The 23,412-nt window shown below is 42.4% G+C and overlaps 1 protein-coding gene across 1 annotated transcript in view; it reads left to right on the forward strand.

The window, feature by feature from the left end:
• The window catches only part of plxna2 (plexin A2), a 266,646-nt gene that overhangs the window by 94,277 nt on the left and 148,957 nt on the right, over positions 1 to 23,412 (forward strand). Inside the window, exon 4 of the mRNA XM_042491079.1 lies at positions 7,896 to 8,030. Within this exon, the coding sequence (XP_042347013.1) occupies positions 7,896 to 8,030 (135 nt within the window). The remainder of the gene's footprint in view (positions 1 to 7,895; positions 8,031 to 23,412) is intronic.

Raw genomic sequence — 23,412 nt, forward strand, 5'->3', positions numbered from 1 at the left:
CCTCCTCGGTGATGTCTCTGTAAAGGGTCACTGCATCGAGACAGAAAGTGTGTCGAGCTGGTGGTGGTGTGCTTTTGCAGAATCTAATCCAGTGCGTGGGATCAGCCAGATAAAGGCAATGCCTATCACTTCAACATCCAAGACTGTTGAACTGGATTAGCGTAGATGCAGGAGATAGCTGCCAGATAGGTTACTCAGGGAGTTCAACTTTCACTCTCCACTCTCTTTCTCTCTCTCGTTGAGTTCAATACGTTTCTGAATTTCAGCCATAAAAGCACAATCTCCCTAAAATCAACTCACATTATGCTATTCTAGTACACGGTGTAGGTGGAAGACCTACAATTTTGACTTAATCCTATCCTGGTTTGAGGTGTTAGTGCCGCACACTGTGGTTTGGTAAAGGTTCCTGTGCGTGGGCTTCAGTCTGCTCTGCCAGCTGAAATATGGTGGTAAAATAATGTACACCCTCGGATAGATCTGTGTTGGTGTTGGCAGCCACCTGTGCTCATGTGTGTCCTGTTTCAGAAACCTCCCTCAAGGCTACGGTTAGAAAATAGCCTTTTTCCAAATCTGAAAAGAAAGCAGCTCTCAGGTAATAGTTAGCAGCTGTGGCCATTAACAGAGACATTCTTTAAAAATTGAGCGGCTAATGTTGAACAAACACTTGGAGACAGGCTGCAAAACAGAGACTAAATCGGCAAATAATGAGGGCTACCTCTTAAAAGTCGGAGACTCGAATCATCAGTTGGAGAATGCAGTCGACAGAGATGGCTTTAAGTTTTCTGTGCAGTGTATTTCTGGGGACATTTCTGTTGCCAGATTTTGCTGCGGAGTGAGCGCTCTTGACTTTCCTGCTACCCTTTGCAGCTGCGGACATGCTGGCAGCAGCACAGAGGGAGAGAGAGACCACACCATAAGGGGAAGAAGTGGTGAATTTACAGCTCACACCAAGTTAATAAAATACAGTTACTATATGACGTGAATGCTGCAGTCACACTGGAGCCTGTTCAGACTTTAAAACGTTATACGGAAAACAAACAAATCCAATTTGACTGGCATAATTCTGAGTCGGGTACAGCCCTACAAATAATAGTGTTCTGCTTTTAACGCTAATTTTAAACACTCCTTTTATGTCCCAGTTTATACAGTGTCGGATTATAAAATTTGGAAACTGATCATTTTGGCTTTTTGCATAATGTTGCATAACGGTGTCTATAAGGGGGCCTGCAGTTTTAGCCTTTACCTTCTATCTCTGAGCTGCAGCATCTACAATGCATGCACTGCAAGCACACATTTGATGCACATTCACCGTGGATTTATTCAGCACTTTTCACTCAGCAAATTGCTTCACACAGACTCACACGGTTGGGGATCCAGTGTCTGGCACAGCGTTCAAAACCAGTGAGACCAAGGGAGAGAGAGAGAAAGAGAAAGAGGGAGAAGGGCAATTTGAATTGGAGTTTGGTCAATCTTCAAACGTTTTTCCAGGGTGCTTACATGGTCTGATCAAAAGCACCCCACTGGCACGGGCCCTTGTAGCCACAAGGGGAGGCCTCTGATGCCGCTGCCATGGCTTCCCTGCCGGCCAAACCCCCCACCTCCCGCCGGCTTCTGCCTGACTAGGTGCTACGGCGTTAAGTTTGTACACAAAAACAAAAGTTTATTTTTAAAGATTTTTGGAGGATGTGGCAGCTGTGAACTCTGCCCTTTGCATAAGTAGTAAAATATTCATGCTCTATATATTGTTTACAGAGAAGCCTCTGCTGTCACAAATATATCAGCAAAGTCTTGGAATTTTAAATTTTGTTTTTTGGTATCAATAATTTAAAATCTTTCAAGAAAAGAAATCTTTAGGCACATTCTGCTGTGCTGTAATTATGACATCGTTCCCAAAGAGCATCCTTGCCGGTTTGAGAAGTGCATCCATGGTAACCCGTGGCAACGTTAGCTCTATAAATGTTTAAAAACATTTTTAACATAAATTACACCTAGCAAAGTAAATCTTACTTATATTGAAGCTTTTTTGATGTTACAGAGTTGTCTTGTTTGCTATCCACCGCTGTCTTTTATGAATGTTGCTGTCTAGTGCATTGCATTGTGCAATATTTATGACATCTTAGTGTCCAGTGTTTGCATACTGTTGCATTTCACCAGAAGTTATATGCAAATCACGTTCTGTTGGTTTCATATTAAAGTTTCAGACATACTAAAAATCTTGCATGCTGTTTTAGTCTGTTTTACACTAAATAGTTTGTTACCTTTGCATTTTGGTGTGTAGTGTTTAGCTGTAAAGTGGGAAACTTTGCTCCCAGTGGTGGGCAGTGCTAAGTTTTGGCTCAGCTGTTTTCAACGTGGCGTCAGGGTCACAAGTTTTCTCACTGGTGCTGGCTCTGATTGGTTGTCTTTTTTTAGGCACAGTGCATTCTTGCAAATGCCAATATGAGCTCTATGAGGATCCAGAACTTGATTTTTTTTTTTTCACAGATTATCTGTCAGGATATTGTGACAGTTAAAACAAATACGACTTTTTATGACTTATGAAATTAATGTTTGTAAAAAAAAAAAAGAAAAAAGAACAACTGTAGCTTTAAATTAAAATATGTGTGTGAGTTTTGAGCTATCGAGGAATGTAACTGTAACCAAATGTAATGCTCAACACAAACAAACCCAGGATAATTTGTGCTGGCAGAGCTACAGAATAAAGAGGCTACACAAACAAAGGACAAGCAAATGCCTGCATGGAATAAATGTTGTGGTCTCACCCACTTTGTTGAAAAATGTTTGTATAGTACAGTAATGCAGTTAAGAAAATAGTCTTAAGTTGTTTAAAAGTGGTGAAAGTGGTTTGGAATTAAACATGGCAGCCCTGTGTGTGATCCAGGATTTGTAGTGAGCTGGTTAAAAAGTCCTCCTGCTTAGTGATGCCTGGGGATATTTATTTCTGTCCTCAGTTGTCCAGGGCCTTGTTCACGATGGTTATGTGTCTATTTGGATTTGTTTGTATATGAAGGATACAGTACCCCAGTGATACTCAGCCCGTGGGCCAAATCTGGTCCTTGACAGGGTGCCAGGTTGCCCCCCAACCATTTTCTAAATCAGAATAAAAGGTGAAAGTGATTCACACTTTACTTTTAGCATGCATAAGGTGCCAGAGTGCATAAAACAGCATCAAAATATGATGACTGTACATTATGGCCCCTGGCCTCTTGTCGTTTTGAAAAAGTGGCCCCAGAGTAAGCACGTTAAGTGTCGCTGCTGTACACCTCATGTGAATATTGTGAGAAGTGTGATCTTCATTTTTTGACATTCAGGACATCTCTGTTTTTGCGTTTCACAATTATTAACTACACGGGCCATGTTCCCCCCGGGGTGCATGCAGACTGTTTTTCAACACTCTCCTCCATCTTCACCTTTTTCCGCTGCTCCTTCGCTTTACTCAGTTGCAGCTCCCAGACGCTGCTGATAGAGAGAGACCAGCTAATGGCTGTGGCGTTGAAATAGGGGACCATGTTAGACCGGGCCAAACCAAGGACAGCTCTCTGGGGCAACAGGGGCTGTTTCCACGGACGGCTCCTCCTAAAATAGAGGCGCAGTAATATTGTCAGAGGGGCTTGAGGGTATGAATCCAACCTGTTAGCAGCCTTCTCAGTCAGCCTGATAAATAATGCAGGGTCAAATGGGGCAGACAGGGGACAGGTTTAAGTACCTGAGAGAGCGGGCTAAAGGTTGCAGTAAAGCGATGCTCAGGAAATGGATGTTTTGGGCCTGGGAGTCGCTTACTCAGGTGGTAGATACTGTAGCGTGGTAGCGTGGGCGTGAGCGAGTGAGTGTGGAGTTTTTGACAGAATTATTTTTGGTCCGAGCAGCGCTGGTTTCTCCATTTGCTTGCCCAGGGTTTTCATTTTCCTCTTTTTTTTTTTTTTTTTTGTCTCACTCGCCCACCCAGAGGCGAGCCTGCCCTGCAAAGTCCTTCACATTCAACACCACACACACACATTTCTGCACTTCCTTACAATGTTGTGGGTGTGTGTTTGTGTCTGCATATGTGCGAATGTAACACACTTTGCGAGATTTACTGCTACTATAGAAAAGCGGCTTTGTGATGTGAAAAGCAACTGGATGTGGGTGTGTTTGTGTGTACACGGTGGGATGGTGTGAGTGCTTCTGGAGTGCTCGAGTGTCAGTAATGTTGATTCCATTTTCTCTGTGTGAGCCAGAAGCCTGAGCTGTTCGGAAAAGTTGAGAAACACACAGTATCTGTGACTACGAAAAGGGAAGGTCATTGATTATTTCAAACCGCTCAACACCTGGATCAGCATCAGTTTTGCTGCATTCAGAAGCCTTTTACATACATTTAAACAGTTTAAACCTGCGCAAAATGGTTTGATTCCTTTTGAAAATATGGTTTAAAAGGCAACAAGCAACTTGGCAAGAAATGTCACACAACTTGCAAGAAGAAATTAGGAAAAAAAGACATAAAAAGCAATCTTTAGAGAGAGAGAGAGACAGAGATAAAGAGAGAATTATAAGAAGATAATAAAAAAGAAAAAGAAATGTCCTGAAAACTATATCTGTAATTGTTATTTTGATTATTTATTATTTTTTTATTTATTTATTTATTGAATTTTAAAAACCTTTTTACCATAATAAGAATAATAATAATAATATAAAATAACAATAACAATATTATTATTATTATTATATTATTATTATTATTATTATTATTGTTATTATTATTATTATTATTAATTATTATTATTATAGGTTTCTGGATTTTTTTTTAAATTACTGTCTTATAATAATTTTCCTCTTTCTCCTCCTCTCTCATTCTCTCTCTCTCTTCCAATTTTAAAACTAATTTTCAGGTCTTTTTCTTTTCCTTATTTCATGCAATTTGCAGGACATCTCCTGCATTTTTATCCATGTTTTTGAAAAAGACATCAGACCAAATTGCTGAGGTTTCAAAGTTTCAAATGCATGTGAAAGCACATCTGAAGCACAAGAAAAGTGATGTTGTTCCAGGTTTCAAAGGGTTAAAATGTTAAACTTTTTTTTGCAGCTGTAGAGTGTAAGAATTTCTTTAGGCTTACAGATACAATAAATGAAAATTAAAATGTAGGGGAAAAAAGCCATTAATCATTTCCAGATTATTTTTTTGTCAAAACCACAAGGAGTCAATGGAAAAGGGCTGAGGAGCCACATGTGGCTCTGGAGCTGCAGGTGCTCTCCCCCTGCCTCAGACTGCCTAATTTCACAAGAGACAACAACCTGTACTTCCCTAAAATGAGACAGCACAGCCTCTTTAAGACAGTTATATTGCCAGGAGGGTCAATAGGGGGTTAGCAGTTGTATCAGGGGGGCCATGGTCTCCTCTTGGAGGCTCCATTGCTGCCTGGAGACGAGAGGTTTTGTTCTGGACACGCTCTAAGACAGCTGTGTGTGTGTGTGTGTGTGTGGGAGTGTGAGTGTGAGTTGAGTGAATTTAGAGGCCCCTGGACAGCGGTGAGGGACTGTGTGATAGCGATCTGATTCAGATGAACTGCAGGCGTGCAGAGGGGAAGGTCGGGTTATCTTGTGATCCCTGGTGGCGGCCTGCTTGGACACATATCACAGCATGACAGACTGCTCCTACGGGTGCACACACACACACACACACACACACACACACATACAAAAACCCAGAGTGAAACAGTAGTAGTGAACAGAAACGCGCTGGTCTGGCCGTGCGCCGACATGCTTTATGGATGAGCATGTTTGCGGAGGTCTCCCTCCACGCTGCAGAGTCAGTGAAGACTGGCACGGCCCCCACATCCTGCCTTTCTCCTCCTACATATGGTTTTCACATATGTCTTCTTTTTCTATGTTTGCTTTAGCGTGCCAAGGTCAGACGCAGGTCAGCCGTGGAAGGCTCAACCACTTTCGCCCTGCGACTGTGCCGCCTGCTGTCTTGTACTCGACTAACCCTGAAGCTTTGAAAGCAAAGCTCGGGGGGCTTTGTGTGAACTTACATCACGTTCCTCCTACTTTAACATCCAGCAGTTTGACACACACAAAAGCCTGTGTGTGCGCGTATTTGCTCCCCTCCCTCCCAGTTGATCTCCGTTTGACAGACATACGACCTTGACTTTCCCCTCTGTGATGTTTTATCGAGAGTCTGGCTGCTCTTTGGTGCTGTCACAGTCTGAATAGATAGATGAATGTTTGGGTGGAGGGGAGGCAGGCGGGGATGGACAGATGATAGAGCCATCAGCTTTCATGGGTGGAGGAGGGCCTCGTGACATGTGACATCACGGACGTCTCTCACGCCCAGCAAACCCGACGCTGCCCCTCAAGATTTACCGTCCTGGTTATATATTTGTCCAACAGGATCTGATGAATAAAGACGGAGCGGGGCCGGCAGTGGCCCACATGGGTCAGGGGGGTCACGTACCTCGAATAAGTCATTAGAAGGCTTTTTCGCTGTTTTTGTAGTGAGGTGGTCTTGGCCTCAAGTTCAAAGCTTTACTGAGGGAATTCGTCATTCATCAGAAGAGAGAGGAAAGGAAAACACAGCTAAGGTTTCACAAAGGTCTAATAATATCAGCACATAATTCTCCACAGTTGTTGTAACCCCATCCTGCATGGAATCACGGGGGGTCGCATTAACCCCATACCATCAAATAATACAAATAGTGCCACACATTTTTATGCAAGGGATTATGTTTTAACATCGTCTGTCCGTCCGTCTCATTCTTCTGAGCGCAGTATCTCACAAATGCCTCAAGGGAATTGTTTTAATTTAGCACAAATGATCACTTGGACTTAAGGATAAACTAATTAAATTTTGGCAGTCAAAGGTCATAAGTCAATGTCACTGTGACCTTGCATCAGTCTTATTCTTGTAGACACAGTATGTCATGAACACACTCAGGGAATATCTTCAAATTTGGCACAAATGTTAGATTCAAGGATGAACTGGTTAGATTTCAGTGGTCATAGGTCAAAAGTCAGGTCACTATGACCTCGTCTGTCCCATTCTTGTGAATAGGATCTCTCAAAAACACCGTGAGGGACTTTCTTCAAATTTGGCTCAAACGTCTGCTTGGACTCAACAATGAATTGATTAGATTTTGGTGATGAACGGTCAAAGTTTATGGTGAATCTGTATTCGGCTCATTCTTCGAAAGCAATCAATATCTTTTGGAAAGAATTTCTTCATATTTATGTGATGAACCTATTGGATTTTGGTGGTCAGTGGTCAAAGGTCACTTTGACCTTGTGTCCATCTCTTTCTTGTGAACATGATATCTCAAGAAGATCCTTAGGGAGGGAATTTCTTCAACTTGAATGCAGAATGCATAAGCTCAAATTTGTCTCATAGGATGTAATGATGAAGTGATGACATTTTATATCCAAAAGGTCAAAAGGTCAACTTCACTGTGAATTCTTAATGTTCTGAAAAATCACTTTTCTGTCCATTACTCGTCATCATAACTCAGAAACAGAAGAGGAGACATTTAGTAAGACACTGAATTGGCGACACTTATTGAAACTGTGCTGGTTGTATAAATCCTCTGTGCTGCTGTGAGGGAAGGTGTGCGTGAAGCATCCATGTTTTCGCAGACATGGATGCAAACTATTAGTGCAACTTGGCTGGTGCACGGAGGCACACAATCGCAAAGCGGTAATTCTTGTTGGCAATTCAAGTATTTGAAAGTCACTCTTTCACCATCCAAACGTCTCTCCACCTATCTGAATCTCCAAGTAGCTAAATGATAGCGATAGATTGTTTTGCAAATATTATTTGACCCACGTCTGACTTCCCTGTCAATCATTCATCTCCTGTTTTTCCCACTCCTGCTGTCACACTGATAAAAATAGCAATCATTGACCTGTTTGCGCTCTGTGTTTCTCAGATTCGTGTCGATGGGCCTCCACACGGCGGCGTCCAGTACGAGACGATATCGGTCATCAAGGACGGCAGCCCCATCCTGCGAGATATGGCCTTCTCCCTGGACCGTAACTACCTCTACGTCATGTCTGAGAGACAGGTAGGTGGTGCAAACCTCCTCTTTCGCTAATTATGCAAGTGCACTCCAGCAGGAGAATGGATAGTTTAAGTGTGTGTGTGCATATGCTTAAATGTCAAGAAAAGAGTGTGTGTGCTCCAGCAGGGCCCGAGATGGCCCACCTCTCAGCAGCACCAGCACCACCACCCTCTGTTAGCTATAAATAACCTGGGTGGCACAGCGGGGGGACGCTGTGACAGCGTTTGATAATGAAGGAGAACAATGAGGGCAGGGAGAAAGGAAGAAATGGAAAGACACGGAAAAGACAAGACAGAGAGAGAGAGAGAGATGAAGGGCACTTGCCGGCTGGCTGGCTGAGGCAGAGTTTGAGAGGAAGAGTGATGAGGGAAAGAGGGACAGCTGGAGTAGTGTATGACTTAGACAGAGTGAAGAGAGACACTGTGCAAAAAAAAAAGAGTGCAAGGTCATCTTTTCACACTTCTAATGAAGTGACACAGCATTGCGGGGCGGGTGGGGAGCAGCCGATAGCCATCAATGCAGCTGACATACAAAGCAGGCAAAAGACGAGGGCAGACGAGGGTGGAGGGGGACACGAGGACAGTGTGAAGAGATGAAAACCTAAGAAAAAGATGAGCAGGGGAGGAGAAATGACGGAGGAGAGGAGGAGAGGCAGCTGCAGGGGAGCGTGGCAACGCAGCAACCCTGGAGACAGACGACGTGCGAGGCTGTCAGCGCGAGGTGATAGATTGCCGTCCTCTCTCCTTATCTCTGCTTTTAACACACTCAACAACTGGCTGGCCACAGCGTACAGGTTAGGAAGCGCGGTGGGCGGATGTGGTGCGAAGGAGTTATTTAGACAATGGTTGCATAGAGAGAGGAGCCAATGGGTTTACTGTAATCTTCAGGTTTTTTCTCCCTTCTGCGTCTGTGACTAACACGTAGCTGTGCTGTGTGTGATTTGTTTTATTCCACTCTGAAAAACAAAACAAAGGAAAAAAAAGTCCTGAAAAGTTGTTCAGTTTTAGTCAGCCTGCTGTGAGAATAAAAATATAACAATGTCAAATGCAATCACATCACCAGTAATAGCTCCATGCTTCAACTAATATTACTGCTGAGATTTTTATTAAGAGAGCTATCAGAACAAATGGTGGGCTAGATTACTGAAAATCTCTCTTTTATTAACATTTGCACAGCAGAGTGCATTAAAATATTCTTATTTTAAAAGGATTTAACTGAGTTTTAATAGATTTCTCCAGGCTTCAAATCTCAAAAGTCATGGAATGGAATTTTAAATAGCTATTTCCAGGCCTGGAAATTTTTTGAAAAACAAAATATACCCTTTTGAGTTTTTGAAAAGTAATGAAATTTTGTTTCACAAATCTGTGTAATAACACATGACTGACGGAAATTCGAAAATCCATTGATAACATCTGGTTTTACATTTTCTGGCTGTGATAAATTCATTTTTTTAGTGAAGAAAATATGCTGTCCAAAACGGTTTGTTTTCTTCAAAACCTAGCACAAAAAATCAAGAAAAAAAATATATTGCACGATTTTTTTTTTCTTCAGATATCACCATATATTAAAAGTCTTTAGTAAGATAAGTGAATTTAAAAAAAAATCAACAAAAAAGTTCAAAGAAAAAGAAAATCACAAAGAAAAAACTCAGCAAAGATTTTAAAGAATCATAAAAATGTCAAATTATTTTCTTTAAAAATCTTCAAATGTGTTGAAAGAAAACTGTCATTTTTTTTCATTTAAAAAAGCTATTGTATAGTCATGAAAAAGATCTGATGAGGAGTATCAGTGGTCATTTCACAGGATGTAAGGTCTTAAAAATGTGCCTCAAAGTTATGCAAAGTCCTGGAAATTTAGTGATAAAAATGTTAAAGAACTACTGAAATCTGCTACATCCATTCACTAACACAATGCATGCACATGCATCTTACACTGGTATCATGAGTCAGTAGCAAAGCATGATGACACAGATTCCACAAAAAAAGTGGAGTTTGCACTGAGTTAAATAAATCCTTTATTCCCACATATTCTGCAGATGAAACAGGCTTTTGAAGTTGAGCTCATAACTGCTAGTCATCTGAATGAGAAGTGATGTTGGTGAATATTATTAATATTCAGCGTGTCGACTCTTCTGTCTTGCTCTCCGGGGGTTGGGGGAGGATCGAAGCAGACAGACACGCATACTGAAACGCCCTAGACTACTTTGGGGATGTTGCCCTGCATGTTCAAGGATACCATTAGATAGTCACACCTGACGGAGTAACTGGATTGGGATTTAGTGTGTCCACACACACAATATATAACAAATTCAACAGAAACTATGTGTTTTTATGTATGTTTTGTCTCGACTGAACTGCCCTTAAAGTGTCATTTTAAAGGGACAGTTCATCCCAAAGTCAAAAATACATATTTCCCTCTTATCGGTAGTGCTATTTATCAATCCAGAATGTTATGGCGTGATTCGATTAAGAATGAGTAGATGCACACTTCCTTTTGCACTGTGATAAGATTGGTGGGTGTAGTTTGAGAGAGGAAGTAGTTACTGCAAGAAACTGCTCACAACAAGGTCTGTGGATTATCTTGAGTAGTAGTGATTTTTGGAAAGAGTCAATGATGTTGAGTTTTTCAAATGTATTTTTTTGGCTTTTTGAACACCATAAACCAAGTGCCATCTAGTTCCATTACATTGGAGAGAAGGCAGACATTGCTACGACAGATATCTCCAACACTCGGCAACTCGATATGACGCGATACGATGCAATAGGCTTTAGTGTCCCCACGGGGGAACTTTGTCTTGGATTCAGTGCCGCCCTGATAATGCCTCCAATTAAAACAATAATCACACCAAACACAACAGTCAAAACAAAAACAAAATCAGATCAGTACCGTTGCACATAATCCCAGTTACACTTACCACAACATTGTGCACATATTGCACATGACACCAATTGCAGTCACCCAATAACTCACAGCAAAACAATTTAGATTCAGAAATAGCACCACAGGTCTTTAAGTCTCTGATATAACCTACATGTACAGTATCGGGTATTGGACATTGTTTTTTTCGGTAATGCACTATACCCACTGTCAAAAAACAACAACACAGCAGCCACCTTCAAACCAACCCCTCTGTGCTAGCATTCAGTGAAAAACATCTGTTTGACCTTTATCATATCATTACGCTAAATGTCACCTCGAGCTACACTTGAAGTCAGACATACAGGACATCACGAGATCTATCTCGTCTGAACCGCGCTTGTTCCCATGTGCCCGGCTGATGCCGTCTGAGGCCAAGCGCATGGTGATGGGAGACGGCTAAGAACAAAGGAGGGATGATATCAAACGGAAAGCAGGGCAGATTTGGCTCCAGTTGCATTTCCTACTCTGAATAACAAAGAGGCCCTCTGTGTTTGGCACAGTGGGAAAGAGAGGATACAGAGAGAGACAGACACCGAATGAGAGAGGGGGGGAGACACGAAGCTGGGAGAGCGAGAGTAATATTTGCTCAGCGAGGCCATGCTCCACAATCTGTGCTCTCGCTCTCTCCGGTCCTCACACCTGTCTGTGTGTGTTGTGGCGAAGAGTGAGAATCGTGGGATGTGCGAGGCCTTTGTAAACACAAACATGCAGACCGGCAACCACGGGGACACACATGCAAAGCACATGCTCCCTCCATTTTCATTTGCATAGGTACCGACATGATGCAAAGGCTCTCGAAATCACGTGTACACTCGCACAAAAAAACCAAACTGTAATTACCAACATGTTCGCACCAGCCTCCCATTCAGCATTCAAATCAAGGCAGGGATGCTCAACTTGCTTTCCCTGACGGCCAAAAAAATAACAAGATTACAGAAGACCAGGGGCCAGTGACAGCATCCTCATACATGTTTCTAGGATTTTAAGACGTTTGTATGACTTTAAGATGTTTCAAGAAGTTCGGGATGTTTCTCGGTTTTTGGGACATTTCTCGGATTGTAGGACGTTTCACAGATTTTAGGATAATTCTCAGATTTTAGGATTTTAGAACAAATATATGATTTTAGGAGATTTCTCAGATTTTAGGGTGTTTCTAGGGTTTTAGAACATTTCTTGGGTTTAAGGATGTTTCTTGGATTTTAAGATGTTTCACAAATTTTAGGATGTTTCTCGCTTTTTGGGGCATTTCTCAGATTGTAGGACGTTTCTAGGATTTTAGGACGATTCTCAGATTTTAGGATAGTCTTAGGATTTTAGAACAAATATGCAATTTTAAGAGATTTTTCAAATTTTAGGGTGTTTCCAGGATTTCAGGACATTTCTGGGATTTTAGGACATTTCTAGAATTTTAGGACATTTCTTGGATTTTAGGACATTAGGGACTTAGCTAGGACCTCTGTCAGCACTTTTTTTTTTAAATAAACAAGCTCTATTTTGAGGCTGTTTTATGCACTCTGACATGTATACTATGTATACTAAAAGTACAAGAACAATTCCCGGTGTGATTCACTTTATTTTTATTGTTAGTTAAAGGGCCACCTGGCACCCTGTTTGGGACAAGTTGAGTATCACTGCCATAAGGCTTTCGGGGGCTTTTCATCCATGCTTTTTCTCTCACTTGAACATATATATATAAATTGCACAGACTGCCAATGTGTAGAAGTTATCTTTCAGTGTGTGAAAGAACTTCCCGCTCTCTCTCATTCTCATTTGTTTCTGTCTCACACTCCTACACTATCGTTCACTCACCCACCGAACATATTTAATAGCCCCCTCTTTTGCATTCAGTCCATGGTGCTGCCATGTTTAAACTGTGCTTTTGTTTTGTAGATGTAATGACAATAGCATCCACCATATTAATGATGTGGTGAGATTGACCCAATGCGAGGCAGCGCAGTGGAACTGATGAAAAGACCTGGCTCACTGACTTTCTCTTCTCCAGGAGCAGTGTGAGTCTGTAGGGTGCTGTATCATTACTGACAGTCCTGAAATACATAACAGCAGGTTTTCATCTCAAGATTTATCTCCATACATGTGTGTATATCCACAATGTTGCCTCTACTGAAAAACCTCCAAAGCGTGCTCGTCGTCTTTGGATTTTCACAGTCTCGGCTTCCAGCTGTCCTTGTGCGTCCTGTGATTCTGCAGATCCATCCTATGGATTTCCACCACATCACATGTTTGAGTCATGTCGCGTGAGTTTGTGTGTGTCGGTGACTGCTTCTATATTTAGACCAATAATCCAAGCGATTTTGGTACTTGGCTGGGTAGCGACGCCGGCGGCAAACTCAGTGATGGAGAGAAAAAGGTCATAGCTGTTTCGGGAGATTCAGCTGAGCTGCCTCCTAGACACGTCCTCGACTTTTTTCTCTCTCCTCCTTTCCTCTGTCTGCGTCACATGAAATGCCCCCCGAAATGTCTTACATTCCTGAAACACCTCGCTGCAGTTAATATTGCATCAAAGCTGTACATTTCAAACTGAATACCACATTGCCCAGCGCTGTAACAAAGCATGCATACTGTATAAGTTATACATGGTAAAGCACATGGGGGCTTTAACCTTTATCTATACGCCCTACTTTACATACAGCCAGATACACGGGCCTACAGCAATACTCCAGAGCCATAACAATTCCAGTAGAGGCTCTAATCAAACAGGTAGAAAGAGTATTCATGTGTGAATGGCAGCTGGAGCAGAGCTAAACCACTGGTGCTTTTGCCAGCTCATGCAAATTCAGTGAGTTGGATGTGCATGAGTGTTTGGCCTGGCTTCGTCCCCACAAACTGGAGGCTGTCTTTCTTTTTCTGTCTCATTCATTACCAACCATTCCCTTTACCTTTCTTTCTCATGTTTCTTTTTCCTGGATGTGTATGACTTAGACCTCATATTCTTTTAAAGGGGAGCTATTATGCCCATTAACAGACTCATAATCTACATGTATTTAATGTTTTTATAAGAACATATTATGATGCTTTAATGGACAAAAAACTGTATTTTCCCTGTACTCTCAGTGCTGGTAGAGCTGTATTCATCCCCTCCAAAAAAGCACATTAAGCTCTGATTGATCAGCGTATCCTCCATATTTTGGCATCTCTGTACTGTCAATGAACTTGGCGAATGATTGACCACAGCTGCATTTTCTACTGAGAAAAAAATCACAAATAAATGCTTCTAAACACAACCGGACATGTTCCAGCAGAAGCACAATGTGAAAGCAACCAACATTAGTTTACATGTTTCGTAGGGCTGCCCCCTGAAAGTTGGAGATTTGATTCATCAGTTGAAGACAGGCAGCAGGACAGAGGAAGAGAGAGGAGACACCCTCTGTTTAGAAGTGGTAAATTAACAGCTCACAGTAACTTAATGCAATGCAGTATCTAGCTTTTGTTCGATATCTAGTTTCTGCAAAAAATATTGAACATTAACGACCCATCCCTTGTGCACTTGGCTTGTTTACTGTGTGACATGAATGCAGCTTTCACACTGAATGGAGCCCGTTTGAACTTTAAAACTAAAAACTAAAAAAACAAAAGGAATCATCATGTATTTGTATTGAACAGCCAAATCCAATTTGACTGGCATATGTCTGAGTCGGGTACAGCCCTAATGTTTAGTTGATGTTAGCAAGTAGCTGCATGTAGTGAACTTGCAGCTGAGGAATGACATGTTTCCCTGACTTCAGCATGTAGCATCGGTTAGTAGTTCAGCAGATGACTGTATAAAGTAATCTGGCATACTGTGACAACATACTGTAGCCAAAGTAAAGAGAAATGTTTGCTTAAGTGTTCAGAACAGTAGAAAACCTGAAGTTTTGCATACAATAATTACTTTTTACATTTACTTTACATACATTTACCTTATTATTTGAAACCTTGGCTACGTTTTGTATGAACACCCTTCGTTGTAACACTAAATAAAATGCACAAAATACAGAAAAGCATAATGGGTCCCCTTTAGCACTGTGTTTTTTTGTGTATGTTTATGTGCTGCACCTCATTTTGAGAGTTCAAGCCAGCGGTGGGATATACAATCATGCCCTACACTGCGGCTCACATGAGGCCTTAAGCGGCATTCACTCTCTTTGTTGTCAGTTTATCAACACAATGCAGCGCATTGGGATAAATGGCGACAACTACTCCAGTATCGAATGGGGTCTTTTGGGGCCTGGATTATCAACATTTTTATGAGGCCCTTTCATTCCCTTTGTGGCGTATTGTGCTGTTATGGCCGCTGGCACCCAGCAGTAGGGAGAGCACTCATCACACACGGTTGAGAATCAGTGACTGCATTATGTCGGGTTGCTTTGGTCAGCGGCCAGTACGCAGAGCCCAGGCTATAATGTATTATTCATGGGGAACAATCAAGATTTAACATCTGAAAGGGTTTTGAAGTGATACCTGTGGCGCGGCCTTAGTTCTGCCTGAAAAGGTTTTTGAAAACACCTTAAAAGAAAAAAAAGGAAAAAAGCTCACGCAAAATTTAAAGTGGTTACGTTTTTATCATGTCTTAATTAAATCTCAAGAAAGGAGGCAGGTGTTGACTTTGTAATGGAGCTCAATGGTTTTTGTAACGTTTTATGGCTGTGGCACACAAGTACATAATAGACCTCAACAGATTTAATAGTGTTCCTGGTGAAATAGTGGCTGTCTAATTTCCAGCTCTTTATAAGGATAAGTGTGAAATTCTTGCTAGCATGACCAACTGAGGGATACTGAGCTGGCTTGTAAAACAGACTCGTCTTTCATGGACAGACACACAGTCCTCCCCCTATAGAGGCGTTCAGCCATGTGCTGCTGTCACTCTCCAATACACTCTTGGCTCTTTAGCAAACATTAAACCCCCTCAGCCTCCAATCCTCGTACGCCATCCTTCCTCCCTTACCCAGCTCCATGTATGGAACGGCAACATTACAGCTCACAGATTATCAGAAAAGAAAAGAAGTCCTCTTTTTTCAAGCCTGGCAATTTCTTCCAGGTGCTCAGCTGTGAAATTTGAAATCCATGCATGGATTCTTTCTTCTTTTTTTAAACCTTTTTTTTTTTGGTAGGCCTCTTCCCAACCTGTTTTCCCTCCAAGCACCCCCACTCTCCCTTCTCCCTAGAGTTTTTTGGTGCCTCTCCCTCCTTCTCCTTATCCCCCAGAACCTTTGTTTGGCTGGTGTGGATAGATTGGGAGGAAATGGGTTCAGTGGTTATCAAGACAGGGGGAAATAGGATTCATTCACACCTCGTCCAGGCTTAGATTAGCTGACATTCTACTGGCTCATCATTATGCAGGATTTTGGTGTGTATGACACGCTGATTTCATGTGTTAATGGGCATTGAACACACGATAGTTTCTTGCCAGGCTGTCAAACGTGCACTGTAGGTGTTGCAGCTTGTAAAGACTCGCAGCGGTATTGGTGTAGGGCAGAAATACTCAACTTGCTATACTTGGGTGTCACTTTTGCAAGAGGAGGCCAGGGCCCAGTCGCAGCAGCCCCATCCATGTTTCTCAGATTTTAGGAGATTTTTACGATTTTTTGACATTTCTAGGATTTAAGGACATTTCTTGAATTTTATGATGTTCCTAGGACTGTAGGATGTTTCCAGGATTTTAGGACATATCTGGGATTTTAGGACTTTTCTCAGATTTTAGAACTATTCTTAGATTTTAAGGTGTTTCCATGGTATTAGGACATTTCTATGATTTTTACGAGAGTTCTAGGACCTTAGGGGATTTCTAAGATTTTATAAAACTTTTAGGATTTCAGGTAATTTCTAGGATTTTAGGATCTTTATGGGATTTCTAGACATTTCTAGGATTTTAGGACATTAGAGGCTTAGCTAGGACCTCTGTTGGGGGGTGCTGGGGATCCTCCACTGGCACTTTTTTTGATCAACAAGCTCTATTTTGATGGTGTTTTATGCACTCTGGCACCTTATACTAAAAGTACAAATAAGTCCCAGTGTGAATCACTTTATTTTCATTGTGAATTAGAAACTGGTTGGGGGGGCACCTGGCCAGATTTGGCCCGCCAGCCGTAAATTGAGTATCACTGGTGTAGAGCCTTTTGTTTTTCTGGGTTTACTGTTTACACCCTCCACAACAAGCAGATTAGACTGGCTCATGTCCAGGCCACTCATTCAAAGACTTAAGTATGTGGGATTTCTTTTCCTGATGTTTTTCCCCTAAAAGCCAAACTCTTTAAAAATCTATTTCAGAGCTTACTAGAAGATTCTGGCTTCTGTATCTCGTAGAAGACGATCAATAATCTGGGGGAGGGCAGCAGTCTGGCAAAGATTCAGGTCCAAATAATGAACACAACAGGAGGGTAAACAAAGTCAAAATGGCATAGGGACAAAAGATTAGTGCTTTGAGCCCCTCCTTTCTTTCCTCTGTTGGTTAGTTTGCTGTCAGGGCTGAGCAGAGAAGGGGTTTCCAGCGACTACCACTACCACAACAAGTGTCCCTTGACCCTGGGTCGGCCCCGGGGCAGTCTGGTTAGCTTGCAGCTGCCACAAGTTGAACAAGACCAGGGGTTTGACCATTGACCTCTATCTCCACTTTTCTCACCAATCTGTCCATCAGTGACACTCAAGACACAAAGAGACCCAATAACTCGACTACCAACCATTGCAGCACTGAGGGCATTCAGAGGCAACTTCAGGATGAAAGAGGCGGTGAATGTACCAAATTATGTGAAGTCCTATTGTCTTCTCACTCTTTAAAGAGTCTTCAAAATCAAAAATATGTACATTTCCTCTTACTTGTAGTGCTATTTCATAATCTAGTGCCATCTAGTTCCATTAATACGGAGAGAAAGCGGACACTTCTAAAACCAATATCTCCAACACTCAGCAACTCACACTAAAGCAATCTAGATTGATAAATAGCACCACAAGTACAAGTAACATGTATTTTTGTGTTGAGTGGTGAACTGTGTCTTTAAGTCTCTTCCCACAATCCCTTTTATTCCCCCACAACTGAGGTTCAAAAACTGGAATGCAAGATTTTCCCTTCTCTTGCCTCTGAATGTGAAATGCTTTTTCTGCATCCCACAGGATTTTAAAGATATCTTTGTCTCATACGTTTGTGAATGTTCCCAAATTCCCATGTTGTATCCGTGGTTGGGTTGAGAGCCACATGAATGGGAGTTAAGAAAGATTTATTGTACCGCACTTCAATTGAGGTCAAATGAGGTTTGTTTTATATGGTACAACTGACAATACAGAAGGTGCCATATACGCCAGGCAACCATAAAGTCTCCATCAGTGTTAATATTAGAGCTGTGACCTGAACAAAGGTTCTCTGTCACACATGAGAAAACATGATGCCATGCGCCAACATACGGACCACACATCTGCATCCCATACCACCCTCATCAGGTCTGATCACGAGAGGGGAACCGCAGCCGCAGCTTAGTAGCATCTATCTGTTTTTCGACAGACCAGAACAACAGACAAACATCTCTGGGACAGCCTGCTATCAGTCAGACAGCAGACACCGGCCTTGATGGATTGGCCATCATGTTTTATCTGGGATGTTAGCGCGACGGTGGGGTCAGTTTGGCAACCGTAGGGGTGAGGGCCAGCAAATCAATCGCACGGCTGCTTCCGTACCCAGGTGCTCAGCAGCAGTTGGAAGAGGGGGGCTGGAGATGCGGCGTGGAACCTTAGGCTGAGTCTCTTCGCTGCTTCCCTGACAGCTTTACTTGATATTGACACCTGGACAAATTAGGATAAATTCCCCTGTCAATACGCACATCCAATGTTATTGATGATGCCATTTAGCTTTTCATTCTGAAGAAACCACTTTCATCCCTGACCCACTTGTCAAGCTCTCTTAATCTTGAGCTATGTGTGTGTACATATTTGGATATGTGTAGTTTTGTGTCTTTTGTAGTTTGAAGTAAATTAACTTTACTATTACTCAATGGTACCTTACCTAAAGTGTGAATGTTGTAGTATTTTGTTCTTGTATTTTTCAAGCATATCTTTTTATTTCGGATTGTTAGTCCATCTCATTCTTTTAAGCATGATATCTCAAGGACGCCTTGAGGGGATTTCTTAAAATTTGGGCACAAACGTCCACTTGGACTCAAAGATAAACAAAATAGATTTGTGTGGTTTTCTGTGACTTCTTCTGTTTCATTCTTGTGAACGCAATATCTCAAGAACAATGAGGGGATTTCTTCAAATTTGGCACAAACATCCCTTTATACTCAAGGATTAACTGATTGGATTTTTGTGGTTAATGGTCAAAGGTCGTTTTGACACTGTCTTATTCTTGTGAACAAATTTGGCAGAAACATTCACTTTGACTCAAGGGTGAGCTGATTAGATTTTGGTGGTCAAAGGTCACATTGACCGTATGTACATCTCATTCTCCTGAATGGGATATCTCAAGAAAGCCTTGAGGGAATTTACTCAAATATGGCACAAACAAACACTTGGACTGATGGATAAACTATAAGATTTTGATGGTCAAATGTCACTGTGACCTCACAAAACATGTTTTTGGTCGTAATTCAAGAATCCACATGCTTATTATGACATTTACACAAATGTCTTATAGGATAAAATGGAACAGAATGAGAGGTATTTTCATCCATATCTGATGCATTGCTGTCATGGCTGCATGAGTTTAGACAGACATGGATGTACACTGCAACTGCAACTCGACTGGTTCTGTCTCTCATATCTCATATCTTCATTCTGTATTATAATTTTGTAAATTAAAGAATGATTTTCTCACTGTGCCCCCTGGTTGTTCCCCCACTTGAATATTTTCAGTGTCTTGTGATTAGTGGTTTGTTTTTAGTCATGGGATTTTGTATCATATGACACTGCAGCTGTTGAATTAGAAGTGTGGTTATAACTCCTTTTAAAAGGAATTCCACAAACCAAATTATATCTCTCTTCATGGTAGTTATTTTCCATGTTTCATGTGCCCCATTTCCTGCCTGAGTCAGACGTGTTGGGAGGTTTATGTGGATGTATGTTGACATACATGCTCCGTGTGTTTAGTTTAATGCATTTCATCTCTATGTGCCGTCTCTCAGCACTGCAAGGTCAGGGGTTGTGGGAAGTTCAAGGGTTGACTGGCTCTGTTCATCAAACCCAACGGGTCACTCAGCAGGTCACTTAGAGACGCCCCTTCATTGAATCATGTTTTTATAGCTCCCATCTGCTTGACCACTGAGCTATTTCTTCCCCCTGATGACCGATATGAGTATCCTTCCCCCTTTTGGCGATGTTCTGGCAATGTTTTACATGTCTGAATGTCGAGCCCTGTTTGCTCCCTGTGTGCTTGCCCACCTAACAAAGGCCCCCTCATTTGCATGAGTCCCTGAGCAGGCATTGTTAATTGACTTAAGCCAGGATTAGTGTTAATCAGGTTTTGTGCCCTGGAACCATTGGCCAATCCTAACCTCATTATTTGATAGCAGCACACGTCCTGTCAGCCCCCATCAAGCTGTTAATTAATAGAAGCCTGTGCACCCAGGCCTCATCCTGAACCCCCTTTTGCCTCCTATTTCCCCATCCATCCATCCATCCATCCATCCATCCATCCCTCCTTCCTTCCTTCCATCCATCCCCCGCTCCGCCACCTTCACACCCAAGTCCCCTGCTACATCAGTAGAGGTCAGTACAGAGTAACGCACTGTACAAGCTGTGAATTTGTGTCTCCTGACGTCTCCAAATAGACTCAATAGTGTCAAGTCCAGTATGAATGGATTTCAAAACCCACATGGCGTGTTTGTTTGTGTCTGCGATCACGTGTGTGTCTGCACATCTCTCAGCACCAGCTAAAAACTCACGGCTGCCTCCCCCCCTGCAGGAGTCTCTCACCGGCCCCCTGACATAATATGAGATAATGAGGAAAAGGATACCTGATCCTTAGACTCTCTGACACCTCTGTCTCTGTCTGTCTGCAGTCTCCCAGAGTTTGCCATTATCCAGCTGACTGTTGCTCCCACAGACGTAGCCCCGGAGTAAAAAAAAAATACAATTTTTGACATGCAGTTTGCACTTTTGCAACATTGTGGAACCAGGAGGGATTCTTGGAAAAATTTACACAGGATAAATTCAACTAATTACACATTTCTAGGTGTAAACATTGAATAGGTGTTAGGCAGAAAATCATCACTTTAAGCACCTTCAGTAGCGCACTTGTCCTTGAACTTAGCCATTCATTAACTCGAAACAGCGCTGATTAAGCTCCAGTTTCAGTCTGTGCTTGATATTGTGTTGCTTTGCTTAAAAGCTGAATTCAAAACAACTTTCCTTTCTATTCCGTCCTTTGTGTACATGTTCGTTCATATAGGTAGGTCAGTGTGTATATGTGTGTGCTTTGTCCCGTCGCCAAAGGAACAGTCCAGGAGCAGTCCTGCCAGAATAATCAGCTCTATAATTAAGAGCTGTGAGTATGTCAACCGCCGTCATGTACCCCCCCTTCTCTCTTTCTGTCTCTTTCACTCTCGCTGTCTGTCTGCCTCTATAATGGCTCTGCATTTGTCTGTTTCCTCCCTGCGCCTATGCAGAATGCTCATGACATTTATTGTGAAACTAATGGCAGTGCTTCACTCCTCCTAATTGTAGGCTTTAATTGCAATAATTATTTACAAGCCTAATTAGAGCCTAGAGAGTGTCAGGGAGACACGAGTGCTGGTTGAAGGAATCGCGACAGGGTTTGTCAGGAGCCAGGCGAAGAGTAAAGTGAATAGAGTGGCGATGTTTGCTCTGTAATTGGGGGAGGCCATGTCTGCGAGTCTCGCTGCCTCTCTCGCTGTCTCCTTTTTACGTCTGTTCTCCTTAGCGCTGAGACGGGGCCGCAATCACCGAGTGAAGTGCGGTGTAGTAGGTTTTGAAGTCGAGCCCACGCATCAGTGGAGAGCAGCAGGCTCGGTCCCCAGCATGGTGGTAAAGGTGTTTATTTAGAGGTCTCAGGCTGACTGTGTGGACTGATCTTTCCTGTTTGAGAGGGGGCTGACAGCTCACTTCACTACACCACCAGCTGCCTTCTAAAGGGGTGAAAAAGTGCGTGTGCTCCTACATTTGTCACTGGCTGCATTCGATGCCGTGTGTGTCCTAACCAGGGTCTTGGTTCATTTGCTGCAGTTTGGCAAACCCTCAGGAGGTCTTTTGTGTCTATGTGTGTGTGTTTTACTGTGCGATGCGGTCATGCTGCCAGGTCTGCAATATGCTCTTTGTCTGTCCTTCACAAGGCCAGTCTCAGTAAACAGACTACAGCAGGAGAGCTGCTGGTTTTGATGGCCGACCCATGGCAGCTCAACCTTTTCTTCCTCTTCTCTCTCTCTCTCCATTTTCCCGGGTTGTGCAACACATTCCCCCGATTTCCCCCTGCTTCTTTCCCCCCTTTCTTCTCTCCTGTCAGTGCAGCGTCCGATGGGAGGACTCAATCCCACAATGCCATTCTCCTCTCCCCTGCGGCTCACTTTGACAAAGCTGTCAGCCTGAGCCCCAGTGATGGATGTAGTATTGTACAGTGCATGCTTGTGTGTTTCTGCAACTGTGTATGTGGGTTTTTGTGTATTACTGCATATGTGAATGAGTTTTTCAATGTTGGAGTGAGTCAGGTACCCCATTTGTGACTCTTTCTGAGCAGGAGAATTATCTTTGTATGTATCAAAATCTGTAAATGGTACCATATACAGACTATTATTTACTGATGTGTGTGCCCCAGGACCTCTGTTTACCCTTGTGCCTCTTTCAGCTGATGCTGAGAGGTAGAGATTTGAGAGAGAGAGAGTTTCTCTGGGTCTTAGTCTTCATTTTTGGTAAGACATAACATTCAGTACTGTACATGGCAGATATTAGAGAAAATGCTTCCTGCCACTCTTATGAGGGATATTTCAGATTTTTTGGGAGTGGGGTTGTATGGGGCACATTTCCATAGTCAGTATATTGCACACAGTAGATGTTGGTCGGCACGCCCCCGGTTTGGGGAAGCAACAGTGCCAACACATAAGCTAAGCGATGTACTGCTGTGAATGGGGGCCACAGCAAAACATATTTTAGCCACCTAGAAAAAGTCACACTTAAAATAATCTGCCAGTTTATATTTTTACATTCCAAGAGTATTTTCACCACTTTACCTTTACGACGGGGAAGCCATCAACAGCTTCAGTTCCCCTTCTGTGCTCTCGTAAAAAGCCATCAGACTCGACTGACAACATGAGTAATTTTAGCTCAAAGAACATGGAAGATGCTGGTGTACTGATGCCTGGATTGGTTTGTTATTAGTTTGTGTGACTTGGATTGCAAATTAACCCTTTTACACCCCAAAGACACACAATAACAGAAACAAACTTCGTGACAAAGGCAGCAGTAGACCAGCAGCTCCTGTGTTCGGCGATGTTCAATTTCTGTTTTTCTGGCTTTGAAAAGAGAACTGTAACAG

This window comes from Plectropomus leopardus, chromosome 8, assembly GCF_008729295.1.
Source record: "Plectropomus leopardus isolate mb chromosome 8, YSFRI_Pleo_2.0, whole genome shotgun sequence".
NCBI classification, from domain to species: domain Eukaryota; kingdom Metazoa; phylum Chordata; class Actinopteri; order Perciformes; family Serranidae; genus Plectropomus; species Plectropomus leopardus.